The 15,703-nt window shown below is 47.5% G+C and overlaps 1 protein-coding gene across 1 annotated transcript in view; it reads left to right on the top strand.

Annotated features, from left to right (window-relative positions):
• Positions 1 to 15,703, top strand: part of PLPP3 (phospholipid phosphatase 3) — an 82,961-nt gene that overhangs the window by 47,525 nt on the left and 19,733 nt on the right. Inside the window, exons 3-4 of the mRNA XM_006200532.4 lie at positions 9,230 to 9,510; positions 9,925 to 9,982. Of these exons, the coding sequence (XP_006200594.1) occupies positions 9,230 to 9,510; positions 9,925 to 9,982 (339 nt within the window). The remainder of the gene's footprint in view (positions 1 to 9,229; positions 9,511 to 9,924; positions 9,983 to 15,703) is intronic.

Here is a 15,703-nt window from a genome sequence, read left to right on the forward strand (position 1 = left end):
TCCCTTCCACAATTATTTATCAAACACCTAGAGTGGGGCAGGTGCTGGGATCCCATGTTGAACATCAGCCCAACAAGCTGCATGTTGTCTCTTGTCACTCAGTTGCCAGAAGCTGCCCCACCTCAAGCAGGGAGATAGCACCTTCAATACACATCGCCTTGTAATGTGATTTGTGTCCACATCTTATCTCCCCAGCTAGACAATAGGTTCCCACAAGGCAGAGATCAGGTCTTTCCCTCTTGCACGTGGTAGGCACTAAATAAACACCAAGTGTATATCTCCTCCAGGAAGCATTCCTTGACTGCTTCTTCCCCTACCTTCCAAGGGACCCAGGGATCCCTGGGCCCATGTCCTTCTTTGCAGTTACTGTACTGAACTGGCTTGTCTGTTTCCTTGTCTATTTCCTGGTTATCCCCTTGGCTGCATCAGGGTAGGGACCGGTCTGATCTGATTTTATATTGCTAGTGCAAGGCATGGACTTGGGTGCTCAGTATATGTTTGTGAAAATCACAGAGGAAGTCATGCATGTTGGACAGAACCTCAGAAGCATTAGGCCAAAAGATGTCAGAAGACCTAGGGAGCAGGGACAAGTGTCTTATGTGTTTCCCTAAAATCTTAGCTGTGGTCCATGATGCCCATGGGGACATGCTCAGTACCACACGCACATTTCTTGCTGGAGAGACAAGAAGAAGAGCTTATACCTCCAAGACTTGTTTATTCAAGATCAGGCTTCAGTTTGCCCACATCTGGACTTCATTAGTTCCTCCCCACCCCCCATCTCCCTTTATCTGAGAGAGCACTGCCAAGAAAACAAGGTTCCCCAAGATTGCCTCCTCATTAAAGGTTCGTCGGGTTTTCAACTCTGAAAAACAGTGAAGCGGAGCTGGCCCAGGGTGCCTTGGCGGGAGACCCTGTCCCCCAGTTTACAATCCACTACGTCTGTGCAATTACCAAGACCACCAACAGAGAGTGGCTGCGTTAATCCTTCAACTGTGTCATCCCTGATCGGATGGCTGCAGAGTTCTTCTGAGAACCTCTCATCCCTGGGGGTGGGGAGAGGGGCGCTGTTTGTGATTTAACAAACACAGACATTGAGATTAGGGTTTAGGTCGTTCCCTTCACCCTCCAGCCCCCCCCGCCCCCCCCCCCCCGGCATTCTCAGCAATTTTTCCTTGGTTACTGTCAGTCTTAGGGCTTAAAGACTATTTACAAAATGTATCAAATAGGAAGGTGATGATTCTCCACCTTAAGTAATAATGCTTGGGAGGCTGGGAAATGTGTTGGTGTGAGTCAGTGTGTTAGGGGATGGGGAGGAGAATCGGATAGCCCTGATGAGCTCTCCAGTGGGCCAGCAACTAATATGCTTTATCTTAAATCCTCCTCAACAGCTACAGGGGTAGGTGTTATTTACCCCATTTTACAAAGGAGGGAGGGTCCTGAGGCTCACCAGGGGATGTGGCTAGTGTGCGGTTACTTTGCTTAGTGAATGGGGTGCAGGGATTAAAACCTAGGTCTGTCTGGCTTCAAAGCCCAGTGCAGGAACTGGCATTGAAGACCCCCTCTGCCCTAGGTGCTCTGCGGGGGGCTCTTTATTTCGTGAGCTAGAAAAGCTCTAGTTCCTGGACGTGGAGAGCTCAGTATGTGGAGGAAGACAGAACACCTAGACCACCAGGTAGGTGCTCACCTGAGATGGACAGTGTGGGACAGTGTGGATTGTAGGAAGTGGTCTGTACAGAAGGTGGTGACCTCTCGGTGACACCTTCCTTAGAACAAGCAGGCATTGCGGTGGGCACCTTGGCCGGGAAGCTGATGTACGAGACACAGATCCTGTCCCGGGAGCTTAAGGTCTAAAGGGGAAGGAGACTGACTGCACTGTTAGACCCTCAAGGAGACTAAGCCGTTGGCCAGAGAATATGAAGAGAGTTGGGGCAGGGCAGGGTTGGTAGGTTGCAGAGAGGTGGAAGCTTCAAGGACAAAACCAGCCAAATGGTGTAGATGAGGTAGAAATAAAGTGCCATGGGAGCTGAGGGGAAGGTCACTGAAGGCTGTTTTCATTGGTGAAGGCTCATCGCCGTCTTCATCATCCTTATCCATGGAACACTTGTCCCACTGAATTATCCCAACAACCCTTGGGCTCGTGGCACTGTCGCCACACCACCTCCCTTTGTACACACAAGGAGACTGAGTTACAGAGCTCAGTTGTCCAAGACTCTTGAGTCGAAGAGCCCAAGCTCAAACCCAGTGCACTAGTTGGCACCTGAGCTCTACTTTGAAGCGCGGGGGGTGGGATTTTCACCAGAGATCCTGACAGTCCAGGCAGAAGAGATTGCTTCACTGATGGTAGAAGCAAAAGGCTGTTTTCAGGAGACGTAGAGCAGACCTGTTTGGCTGGAGAAATAGAGTGTCAGGGAGTAGACAGAGATAAGGGAGGAGGCCACTACTGCAAGATTGTGAGACTCCTTGAGTGCAGAGGAGTTTTCACTCCAGTTAATTGGCTGGAGATTGATGAACGTGTTTTAAGCTCACTTGGGCAACTTTCCAACCAAGGTAAGGACGAGGCCCGAACCACAGTGGTGGGGATGCAAGGGGAAGAGAGAGAAAAGGATGGACGTGAGACACTTGGAAACATGGGATGAACAGAATTTGATGACATCGAGAAGTAAAGGGGAGGGAGGGGTCTTAGGTTCCCTGTTTGTACAGTTATATGTTTGGTGGCACCCAGAGCCGAAATGGAGGGAAGAGAAGTGAGGTTTGGGGCAGGAGTTGGAAGGAGTGTGATTGTAGACTTGGTCAGGCTGATATGCTAATAACATCGGTTTGTTAACTAGTTGGACAGTATTGGGCAGATGATTGGAACAAGGCTGATGGTGTAAGAGCTAAGCTGAAACTAGAGGGAAAAAGAGAGAGAGAGGGGGAGAGAGAGAGAGAGAGATGCCCTGCTGGAGATCACCTTTGCAGAGGTAATAATTGAAACTATCAGAGCCACTGAGATCACAGTGGAGAGGCAAGGATGCAGCCTGAGGAAGACCCCATATTTATCTGGTAGAACCTGGAAGTGCAGCCCATGGAAGGAGAAGAAAGATGTTTGAGATATAGGAGGCAAAGCACAGTGATGATATAAGGATGTTAGGAAATTCAAGGTCAAAGGAGCAATAGGTGGGCAGCAGGCAATGCTACAGAAAGAGCAGTCAGGAGACTCTTGCATGGATGGCGGAGCTGGTCGCCTAGAACAGACATGGCCTTGAGTCCCTGACTTTGGAAAGTCATGATGCTTCAAGCTGCCTTCTTCATAAAGCTTGCAGGCTAGGGCAGCCACTGCTGATTTCAACCATAAATAGCTCCTGTGAGCTTTCTCTGGCTTCTTTGCTGTCTATATTCTAGATACTGGAGTTTCAACTTACCCAGAAACTTCACTGGTGGCCTTGGACAGATCTAGGTTCCCACTGCCTTTTCCGGTCTAGGACTTGCCAAGAGGCTAAAGACAACCAAGTGGGGGAAGAATAGGAGATTTAATTTCTCATCAGTTACTTCTAGTCACTAAAGATACTGTATCCCGTTGTAGTAGATGGAGCACTGGGCTTCAGAGAACACAGGGCAACACTTCTGTCTCCGTTCTTAGAAGCAGGACCACCCAGGCACGCCACATTTTGCCTTTCCCTTGGGATTGAGAAAGAAATGGAGAGAAATGATTCTCCCTTCATTATTCTCCATTATCCAATGTTTGTTGAATGGACAGATCTCTTCTGGGCTGAGAGAAGCTCACTGATCTGCAGAGCTGAGATGTGATGGGGGAGCTTGGTGCTCTGTGGCTGGCGGAGACCTGGATGCGCAGGTGCTGGACAGGATTACCTGACCTTACCGGATGCTCTGTGCACGTCTCTCTCCCTGGAGACGTCCGTCTGCTAACTGCTAGGACTTCTAAGAGAAAGCCAGCTTGATGCCATCGGACAGAGCCCAGGAGGCCCAGGCTGCAGCGATGGCCCTGCTACTGTCCTTTACCTTGTCCTCCAAGGCTGATTCAGTGGCTTCTCTGGCCTTCAACATACTCACTTATAAAGTGTAGATAATAATTTAATAATTCGTGGGGTGTCATGAGAAGCAGATAACACAGTGCAGAGGAAAACGTTTTGTAAGCTCTAACATGCTATGCAAATGTCATCATTCCAGGAAATGAAAATATAGAGAAGTCTGTCCTTTGAACTTGGCAGAGGAATACAATGAGTTCTGTCTCTGAAAGAGGGATGGTTGGAAAGCTATGTGCAAAAGTCTTACTTTTCTCGGGCTAATCTATAGAGTGGGCAGTTATAAATAACACAAACGATGCAGTCGGGTTGTCCTTGCTGCCTTGGGTTTAAACTTACCTTCCACTTTGTTCTCCTAAAAAAAGACACCCTCAATAAAATGGTCGAAACCCACATATTCAATACCCGGCGTTTCTGGTTCTACCGTGGAGGGGTGGTACTTCCAAGCCCTCCAGCACAGAATGTTCCTTTCCAAGGAGCTCTTGGAACTATCTTGGAAAAGATGTCTTATACAAGTACAGGCATCTTGGAGATACTGTGAGTTCAGTTCCAGATCATTGCAATACGGCGAGTCACATGCAATTTTCGTTTCCCAGTGCATATGAAAGTTCTGTTTACACTAAACTGTAGTCTGTTACATGTGCAATCACATTATGCCTAAAAAACAATGTACAAACCTGAATTAAAAAATACTTTATTGCTAAAAAAATACAAACCATCATCTGAGGCTTCAGTGAATCATAATCTTTTTGCAGTGATAACAATAAGGAACATGGATCACAATAACAAATATAATAACAATGAAAAAAATTTGAAACATTGCAAGTGTTACCAAAATACAGTACACAGAGACATAAAGTGAGCAAATGCTGTTGGAAAAATGGTACCAACAGACTTGCTCAACGCAGGGTGGCCGTAAACCTTTAATTGTTAAAAAAAAACAAAAACAAACCCAGTATCTGCAAAGCACAATCAAATGAAGTATGACTGTATTTGTTCATTTTTTGTTTCCCTTTTTCCAAGGGAAGGGAAAAAACAAGGCCTGGAGGGCTCTTCTAGGTGCCGTGTCACTCCTTGAGTCCCCTGGCAAATCCTGCCAAGTAGATGTTATTGATCTTATTTCACAGACAAGGAGACCTAAGCCCAGAGAGGTGAAGCCACTCGTCTAAGGTGAGAGATGGATTCAGACCGAGATTTTTCTGGCTCCAGAATCAGTGCCTCTTTCACCCCTGTGTGCCCTCTCCTTCCCAAAATGTCTATTCCGATGTTTCCCCAAATTCCCTCTCCAGAACCATTCAATATCTGTGACTTCTGGGCAGTTTGAACTCTTTTCTATCAGAGAAGACAGGAAGAGGTGCTGTCTTAGACTTGGAGACCACCTCCCTCCAAACTGTGGCCATTCTCAGACGAGGACTGATCGATCTGCTGATCCCTTTCTGTCCCCTCATAGCTTAATTGCAATGCTTTCCTGCTTTATTAGTTTCCAGATTCCGTGCCAAATGCTTTAAAAGGCAAGTAGGGGAGAATTCTCCTCGGCTCGCCTGGCAACCTGCCAGCACCCCCAGAATCTGTTGCTTGCTGCTTCAGAAAGGGATCGCCATTGAAGGCATTTTTCTCAGCCGTGAAATTTACATATCACAACCTTGCTGACTGAAGCAGAAATGAGGACTCCAGGGGCCGGAGGCTGGGAGTGGGGACAGAGGCTGCGCAGGGGGAGAGGGAGGGGGAGGGAAGCGCTTATTTTATTACCCAGGAATAAAAACATTGTGAGTAATGAATAAAGTCCGAAAGCAGTAAATCTGGAACTCCAGAGTTCGGCGTGTAACGTGTTGGAGAACAATTTAAGCCCTCGCCTCTTCTGCAGAGGTGAGGTATTCCGGCTTCTTTTCGCAGCCCGAATTTCATTAAATGGTCTTTTAAGGGTTAGGATTACAAGAAGCCAAGTCCGGCTGGTTCATAATGATGATTTATGGCTGTGTTGTCGACTCCCCGACCCTTCCGTACAAGGGGATGGGGAAAATACATAATTTGTTGCTCATTAACTCCAAGATCTGTCAGGGTTGCCCCAGAAGCCATGTGATCCTGGAGTCATGTGTCTGCTAAATGGCTTCAGCCTGGTCCTGTCCTTGAAAATACACAGTTGCTCTTCTACCTTGGAAATTGTTTTTAGGAAACAACAGAAATAGTAAAATGATCTCAAGGTCGTCTGCTGTGGGTCTTTGAACTTGAGAGTCAGGAGATAGACTCTGTCAGCTTACTCCTCAAAGCCTTCAGATACGTCACTATTTCTCAGTGCCTTAATATTCCCACCCGTAGACTGGGTATACTGTCTTCACAGAGTTGCAGGTTAAATGAAACTGTAAACAGCAAAAGAAATATAGCAGATTGCTGCTGTTATTAGCTTTGCTGTTGGGAACTTGAGGGGCCATCAAATGTTTATCTTTATTTTTCCATGAGAAGAGGAAGCACTTTAATGAGCAGCTGGCTATTTGCAAGACTGTGTTGCACTGAAAACTGAAGTTTTAGAATGAAGGGATGTTAAGCTGAAACCTTTGAGTTGCAATCAAACCCTTTCTTGCTAAGATGACTGAAGCAGAGTTTACTCCCCTTAGATTAATCAGTAAATTCGTGCAAGAGATTGTGATTTGCAGTGGAAATCCATGGGGTCTTTTTCAGCATCAGACAGGAAACTACGCTCAAGCCAAGCCAGTTTAGAAACAGTTTCTTATTCTGTGGCAGTGGATGGTTCAATGAACTCAGGAGTGATCCAAGGGCAGGGACTGCTTGGGGCCTTGGTTCTGCTCCTTGCCTGTGGTGTCATCTCCCAGGAAGTGCCTCTCCTCTGCTACTGCTTATTACCTTTGCTTGGTCGGGAGGCTCCTGGTGGAGCTTGCACAAGAAAGCTGGGAAAAAATGTCCCTGTAGTTATGAAGCAGTAAATCACGGAGTCTAGCGCCCTCATTTTGCAAAGGGAGAAACTGACTTATCCCGAATCACTCACTAATGGGGACTCGAACCCTGGCCCCTTGACTCCTCGTCTCATGTTCTTCCCTGTGTCCAAAGTCACGTGAGCATGATTTATAAATCAAGAAGAATAAGAGAGAACACGATGGTGGTAATAAACATCTGGAACGTGTTAGCCTGTAAGGTTACATAGGGTAAAAGTATAAACAGGTTCAAAAGGGGAATTCGACCACGAATGGTAGGAAAGAATGCTGGGTGGAGAGTTAGCACACCTGGGTCTAATCTTTAGATGTGAGTTAATTTGAACCTCAGTTTCTTCCATATATAATGGACCCTTTCATTTCTGACTGGCGAGGCTTCTCAGATTTTAATCTCTGCAGCATGTTGTCAAAGGATTCTTGGTCATGTTTAGAGGACATTTCCACTTCTGCAATGAAACCACTGTGAGGACCACCATCCAGCTCCCTTTCATTCATTTGTTCGTTCCACTAACAGTCGTGGTATCCTGGGGATCGGCTGAGCCAGGATGCCAGACCAGACTGGCCTTTGACCATCTCTAGGAAACTCAATATGATCTAGGAAACAAGAGGGTAGCACTTAGAAATATCAAGCATTTATACACACAGAATCATTGTGTAAATGTTAGTGATGCTAGTGGCTGTTCTCACTCCTGCACCTGCTCGCCCCTGGGCCCAGCTGGCATTTCCCTCCTACGTGGCCCTCCTCCCCCCCAGACTTGGGAACCCCGGACTTGGCTCAGAACCCTCACCTCGACGCCTTCCCCAGCTGTAAAAGAATAAGGGGAGACTTTGAGGACTGCCCGGATGTGTCAATCTATTGCTTCCCTTGTGGTTGTGAACATGCTCTCTGTTCCCTGAAAGGGCAAGTGTGGCTCATCAGCCTTCTCTGGGAGGAAGTGTGGACGGGACTTTGTGGTGAAGGATGAGTTGAACATCGCTGTCCCTGGACTGTGGTTGCAACCAGGAAGTGGCCGGGGCTGTGCTGTGGCGTTAAGGCAAGGGCGGCGGGCTGTCTGATCGTGCATCGTCCACCAACGCAGAGCTGGTCCTCCGCTGCATAGGCATCGTAGGCGTTTGCCTTGCAGAGAGCCCGCTGCCCACCATCCCCCACGCAGCATCGTTTCTGATGCAAAACCAGGCAGTTTCGGTGAAAGTGCTGCCCCTCTGAGCCCTGATCTATCTCCCGTGGTTGTGAGGGTTTCATGAAATAAAGTATATAAAAACACTCACAATGCAGTAGGTAATCAAAATTGGTGGCTCTTCCCACCCCCGCTTTTCTAGCAGTGATAAATCTCCCCTAAGCATTAAGGAGTATACATGGTGGGATGGAGGAAGGGTATGAAAACCCAGACTCACTCACTGTCCTTCAGGACGGAGAAGACAATGCGGGTGGACTTGGGAATTCACAGACACTGAAGGGCGTTGTATAAAAGCTCCTCGGTTTGTAGCCCCGTGTTCTTTTCATCCTGCCATACTGCTAGAAAATAAACTGAAAGAGTCACTTTCTACGACCCAAAGCATTTCGCAGCCACGCTAACCACATCTCCGTCAGTACCTCTGCCGTGGTGTATTAATGCAGAGGGACATCAGGTAGGTGGCGGAGCCTGGATTCAAACCCGGGACTGGGTCTGGGGGGCGTTCACTCCTTCCCACAGAAACTTCCTCCATGGCTGCATGAGGTGCAGTCTGAGACCGTGTGTAGAGTTAGATCATTGTCGATGATTCTTTACCCCGAATCCCAGAATCCTGAGATTTGCTCAGACCCTCTGACATCCTGACCACCCTTAACCATGTCCTCAAATCTTCATTTACTTTTGTTTTCTATAGCCAAGTCATTACTTGTCTCTTTCTGTTGAAAAAAAAAGTATGTGTATAATGTGTGTGTGTGCCTGCATGTGTGTATAATGTATTTTTATATATTATATATTTTATGCTATATACTTACATACAAATATATTTGATTGCATATTTTCCGTATTACAAAGGTACTGTATGGCCACGTAGGACTTGTTTAAAAAAAGATAAAGTCTCTTTACTCTCCCTTTGATCTTTTCTCCCATGCATATTTGTGTGTTTATTTCTTAGATAGAAAATTGGAGTTTTCTAGATTATAACCTGCAGTCATGTATTGGACATCATCTTATGTCATTAAACATCCTTTACAGCCTCACTTTTGATGATGGGTTGTAATACTGCCTAATTCCTCTGTGGGTTTCCTTTCAGATCATCACAGGGGAATTCTACCGCATCTATTACCTGAAGGAGAAGTCCCGGTCAACAGTCCAGAATCCCTATGTGGCAGCCCTCTATAAGCAAGTGGGCTGCTTCCTCTTCGGCTGTGCCATCAGCCAGTCCTTCACAGATATTGCCAAAGTCTCCATCGGGCGCCTGCGTCCTCACTTCTTGAGCGTCTGCAACCCTGATTTCAGCCAGATCAACTGCTCCGAGGGCTACATTCAGAACTACAGATGCAGAGGCGATGACAGCAAAGTCCAGGAAGCCAGGTGAGAGCCCCACCTCCCGGGGGACTGTGTTCACCCTTGGCTGCAGGCAGTGCGGTGAGCACCTACTCAGTCAGGTGCCGGGCTCAGTGCTGAGCCCTGGTGTCGGTGGGTGAGTAAGGTAAAGTCCCCATTCTTAAGGCACTCGCAGTAAAATGATTGAGACAGATAGTAAATAGACAATTATGATCACGCATCATTAAGTCCATCCACTCATTCATTCTGTCTTTTGTTTATTCATGCATCCATGGGTGCCTGCTGGGTTCCAGGCAATGTGTCCAAAGCACTACCAAGGATGCAAAAATGAACAGGGTGGTGCTGCTCTCGGGGTCACAGTCTAGGGAGGGCAGACAGACAGACAAATGTGTATTGGGGATGGCAATATGGCCCTTACATGGCCCTCTCTTGCTCTTGCAGGAAATCCTTCTTCTCTGGCCACGCATCCTTCTCCATGTACACTATGCTGTATTTGGTGGTAAGTACTTTGGCTCCGACTCCAATGGAGCTCAGCAGCCAGCCCCAGCTTAAATCTCTTCTGTACTCAGAGCCCTCAGAATGGTTAGGGGCTGCCTTCACTGAGAAATCCTTGAAAGGGAGGTTAGCTAGAAGAATTAGCTTCTATTCTGAGCTCTGCCACTGCCTTAGCAGAAGTTATTTTACTTTCCAGGCTTTCCCCATTTTTCAAATAAAAATAATATTTACCATGGCTGCTTGATAAGGATTGAGTACCCATTTTGAAATTACTGCGTGGTAAAGACACTTGTGTAACATCTTATGGTACCAAGCACTGTTTTCTGAAAATCCATTAACTCAGTTGATCCTTCCCGGAATCTTATGTTATAAGTAGTATCATCTCTATTGTGGGAAAGGATTACTGAGGAAGGCTCAGAATTCAAGTGAACTGCCAAAATTTACATAGACACCAGAACGATTGCTCAAATCCATGCCTTTTGATCAAATTCCTCGCAGTGTTCTCCAGGCCAGTCCTCCTCCATCCTCTACTAATGGAAAAGCTTTAAAAATCACTCTCTGACTACTGAGAGTGGTTTTGAGTTTTCCAGAATCCTTCTGCATCCATGAGCACATGTGACCTCCACATGACACAGTGAAATAGGAACTCCTTAGCCCCGTTGCTTGGATCCAGAGACCAAGGCCCAGAGAGGATGAGCCGTGTGCTGGAGGGCCTGCAGCTAGTGGTGGAGCCATGATCTGAGCTCCTGCGTTGCCCTTGCCATGGTCGCGGTCCTCCGCTGACCTCCTGGAGACGCTGGGACCGTGCAGGTGTAGCTCCCTGCTCCGCTCCAGCTGCCGCCCAGACAGCGGCTGGTCTGTTTCTCTTTGTCAGTTACATGTGGTCCCCCTGCCTTTCCTCTCCCCTTGAATGAGGTCCGTGTGCCAAGGCACTTCCTGCTTTTGGCTGCTTTGATGGAGTTCAGAGCGAGAAGGCACTGAGAGGTCAGACGTTGCTCAGAGGAGCATAAGCTGTTTGGAAAAAGAACGTTTTGATTTCGACTTAATTTAAAAAACATAATTAGGAGTTGGAAAAAACAGCAGAGAGGTTTTTTTTGTTTTGTTTTGTTTTTTCCCTCAATCCTTTCCAAGTCTGGAGGCCACTGGGCTTCCCGCCTAGGAGGCAGAGCTAAAAGGTGGGCCCCCACCTATAAAAACACTAAACATGGATTTTATTTATTCATGGATAGTACTTCCACCGTTCTTTTTTTTTTTTTTTTGGTTGTTGTTTTTGTTTTTGCTTTGCTCTTAGAAAGGACAGTGTAGCAATGCTATTTCATTTCCTGTTCCATTGCTACATTTTACCTAGGGCTGGAAGCAATTTTACAAAATGAAAATTCAGTGTTTTGTAAAGGTGCTTAGGGAAGTGGGTCTGTGTTTTTTTTTTTTTTTTTTTTTTAATGTGCCTTCATTTTCTTCCAAGAGAAAAATACTGGGTAACTTTGAAACCAGCACCGTCAGTTGTATGTGCTCCACAGCTGTTCCGAAAGTGAAAGTGCCGACAGGTTTCTGGTGCCTTCTGTGGGCCAGGCACTGGGTTGAGCTCATGCCATAACTTTCGATTCTGTCAATAACCCAAAGAGATGTATTTTGATTACATTGTTTCCGTTTCAAACAAACAGACCTGAATCTAAGAGACACAAAAAGCATTTGGTAGCTGGTCTTTATGACTCCAGCATCGTTGTATGTTTTTTTTTTTTAATTTTTTTTTTTTAATGGAGGTACTGGGGATTGAACCCACGACCTCGTGCTTGCTAAGCACTCACTCTACCACTGAGCTATACCTTCCCCACTGTATGTTTTCTCACTGTGCTGCGTGACAGGAAACAAAACCCAGCCAACCTCTGCAGGATAAACTTAAAGAATATAGGCTCCAACCTGAATTTAGTTTTGCTTGAAGACGACCTGCCTTCCTTCAGATTTGCTTTAGTGAGTGAGGTGCTCTGCACCCCCACTGCCCGTCACCTTCTACCAGCTATGGTTATAATAGGAGCTCCCTGTGGGGGTGATGGGTGACCAGTTGATTGGGATCAGATGTTTATTTGCATCTTTGAGGGAGAAAAAAAATCATTATATTCCAGGAAGGAAGGAAGGGAGGGAGGGAGGGAGAAAGAAAGGGAGAGAAGAAAGGAAGAGAGGGAGAAAGAAAGCAGCCCCCTTAATCCTTCATCTTCGAAGTCTATTTTTCACACACACTCCCCCACGCCCACACCACACACTCTCTGGAGCTCTTGCAAACATATATGCATTCAACATTCACAACTCACAGACACCCACGTGTACAACGTGCAAACACAAGGCTTTCTTTTTAGCTCTAAGACTGTCTTGTCCTAAAACAACCTCTGAAGGTAAAGACTAAGAAGTAAAGAGGGCAGTGCTCTTCCCTGGGGCTCCTTTTTATGTGATGTTACACAGACGTCGCAACCCTTTGAAAGTCCAATTTGCAGAGCTTTCTAAAGGAAGTTGGAAGAACACCATTGCCGCCTGTCCGGGGAAGTGGGAAATCCTGCAGTCCGTCAGAGAAGCCCCTGGACCCCTCCCATAGAAGGAGTGCTTTTATGCTGGGCTGCAGGAGAGCCTGAGTTGGACACAGGTGACTCCGGCCTCCCCCAGTGCCCCCTGGGCTTTGCTTAGGGCAGCCTGTGATCTGCAGCTTCTCTGGAGCCAGGGGGAGAATCACATTTGAACCTGCTGTGTGCGGTGTTGACAGCGCTTGCCTTTAGAGCCGGACAGAGCTGGGTGCTTCTGGCTGTGCCTGTTACTAGCTGTGGAACCATGAGTTGGTTCGAGTCTCGGTGTACTCATCCAGGGGAGACAATCGTGTCTGTTCTGCAGAGTTGCTACCGCCTCTCTAGACCCTACTTTCCCCATCTGCCAAATGTGAGAGTGGAATTAGATGGTGCCTACTTATTTCTTGATCTCTATGGTTCTGTTTGAAAGAAGTTCGGACTACCCTTGATGCTAAAAGGGAACATGGGAAGCCGTCAGAGACAAATTTACGTCCAGGTTACCATGGAGTTCAGAGAGCAGCAGACCTGAAGCACCAGCCATCCCCTCCCCAGGCCTTTGAGCACCAGCCTCCCGTGGCTTTCGGTGGTGGTGGTGGGCACTCCATATTAGGTTTTGATTTGTAAAATGGAGAGCATAGAAAAACCATGCCCCAAACACCAAATTATCTCTGGGCACGGAAGCTTAAGGGTGAGGTTAAGGCTTGTTAGAGATTAATGCGAATTCTAATTAGAGAAATCCCACAGCATATGTAAGCATCCATGGTGCTTCCTGCCCCCGAGTCCTGGTCTGAAACCCCGGAGGACCACGTCGGGATTGGCCCTTCCCCTCCATGCTCAGGGAAGGAGGATGACTTGGTTGTCTGGAAACAATGCCAACACCGGGGCAGGCATCGATTCCCATGGCATGCCTGGAGTTACCTCTGCCCGGCTGGGCACGTGATGGTGAATCAGCCCTGGGCCCTGCCCTCAAGGAACTCACCTATGCTTTCAACATTCATCAATCAACATATATTTAGTGAGTGACTGTTAGGCACCAAGCCCCTTGGCAAGGGCAGGGATGGAGCGATTGGCAAGGCATGCTCATAGTTCTATGGCAGTTCAGTCTAGAGGAGCAGGCAGACAATGACGGTAGTCTGGTGCATGGTGCAGGGGCAACGGGGGATGTATAGGTTACTACTGAAGTTCAGACTTGTGGTAACCAAGCTAAGCTGGAGTGGAGGAGGAAGCTCGGGAAGGCTTCCTGCGGGCTAGTCAGGTGGAAGCGGGAGGGCTGGAAGAACTACCTGTGTGCAGGCGGGAAGGAGGATGGTGATGTGGAATCTGCAGGTGTTCATTTCAGCATGGCTTTGAGGACTGTAGGAAGCATGGAGTGGAGGGTGCACGGGGAGCTGAGAAGACCCCTGGGACCATCAGCCCCCGCCCAGCTCCTCCATTTGGAGCTCAAATCAGGCAGCAGCCAGACTGCCCAGCTCCCCTCCTGGGAGTCTGCACCTCGCACCTCTCCTTCCTCAGGTCGCTTTGTCGGAGAAGCCATGCCTGGCCGCCCCCTGCCATTGATACTCCTGAACTCCCTTTACAGCCGTATTTTCCTCCCAGTTTCTCACTATCTGACCTACTCTTGGTTTATCTCCACCAGATAAATTGTAAGTTTCATGGAGGAGAGGTCTTTGTCTCTTGATTCACTGCTGTATCTCACTTCCCCAAACAGTGTCTGACACTTTGTTAAGATTGCTGTTGGATGGATGGATGGATGGATGAATGGATGAATGGATGAATCCCAGGTCTTCTGACACTCCCAGACCCTGCTCCTTTCCATTCCAGTCAGAATTTTGTTCATTTCCTCATCACTGACTTGATAGATCGCAAAGATGTGTGATGTAGGGAAGGCCTTTGCTGCCTCTTTGCTGAACTGTTTACCTCTGGACTCTTTCCTGTGTTGCCGTGAGAACTGTTGATGTGTTGGAGGGTTTGTTGGGTACCAAGGAAACAGGGAAGTGGCTGTGCTCTGACAGCCATGTTCTCCGGCGTGTGGTTGTTAGTCATTGAGTTCAACATGTTTAGAATCCCGGAGCAGTGGGGTCTGGTATGCCCACGAGACGTGCCCACAGGTTCTGGGAGTGTCTGGTGAAACCCCTTCCAGGAGCAAGATTGTTATTTCCAAGAAGCCACTGTACCAGATGTTTTTCCTCTTCTTCCTCTCTGCCTCACCATCCATCTATCCACCATCCATCCATCCAGCAGTTTCTGAGTACCTGCTCTGTGCCTGACCTTGTGTGAGCACCAGTGGACACCAAGAGAGCTCACATTTTGTGTGGAAAGCCTGAAAGTAAATAGTTGCGAAGCAGTTGGCTCAGTTCTCTGATTGGGGTGGACAGAGGGGTTGGAGCACAGAGGAAAGAGCTGTAAACTGGGCTCTAAGATTCGCTGAGTCCGTTCACAGGGTCTCCTTAGCTTAAGATCAGGTCAGAGACTTACTAACTCTTACAAAACTAGACACCTGTGTTTAAGACATGGGTGTTGTAAAAGTGTGACAGGTGAATAAGAGGAGCCTGAAGTTCCAGATGTCCCATTCAGATTGTCTGTGAGTCCATGACAGCTGTGAAGTCCCCTCAAATTGCTTCTTTTCTGCAGAGACAGAAGTCCAATCCCAAAGACCAATATTTGGCATGCAAAGCACGAATTCCCTAAGGAAGCCAGGTTCTTCTATGGTTAGAGCAAGGACTTAAAAGAGGCAGACTTACTCAGTGTAGATCATGGCCTTTCATTACCTTCAGCAGGTGACTTTGATCTCTTCATCTGTGAAATGGGCACAATGGTGTCCTCCTACCGGGATGGTTGTGACAATTGCAGGTCACGTAATTTGCAGCACCTAGCTCAGTGTCTAAGTGCTCAGCAACCCAGTAGTTTCCTTTTCTCTCTCTGATAGTGACAGAAAACAAGATCTGATTCCCTCCTCAAGGAGGAGAAAAGTCAACTAAAAATTCCCCTTTGTCCTGAAAGCAGTTGAATAACTTCCCGAGAGACAGTCCAGTTCTGCATCACTTCGAGTCACCGGCACGTGAACTTTTGCCAAGTGTGAGCCATGGAGGAGGCGGGAGAAGGGAGAAAGTTTCTCCCTGTGGGTGTCAGCAATCTGGACGGACTTCCCCAGGAAGAGAGCAGGCAGGGACAGAAGA

The sequence above is a fragment of the Vicugna pacos genome, chromosome 13 (assembly GCF_048564905.1).
Source record: "Vicugna pacos chromosome 13, VicPac4, whole genome shotgun sequence".
Classification (NCBI taxonomy): Eukaryota; Metazoa; Chordata; class Mammalia; order Artiodactyla; family Camelidae; genus Vicugna; species Vicugna pacos.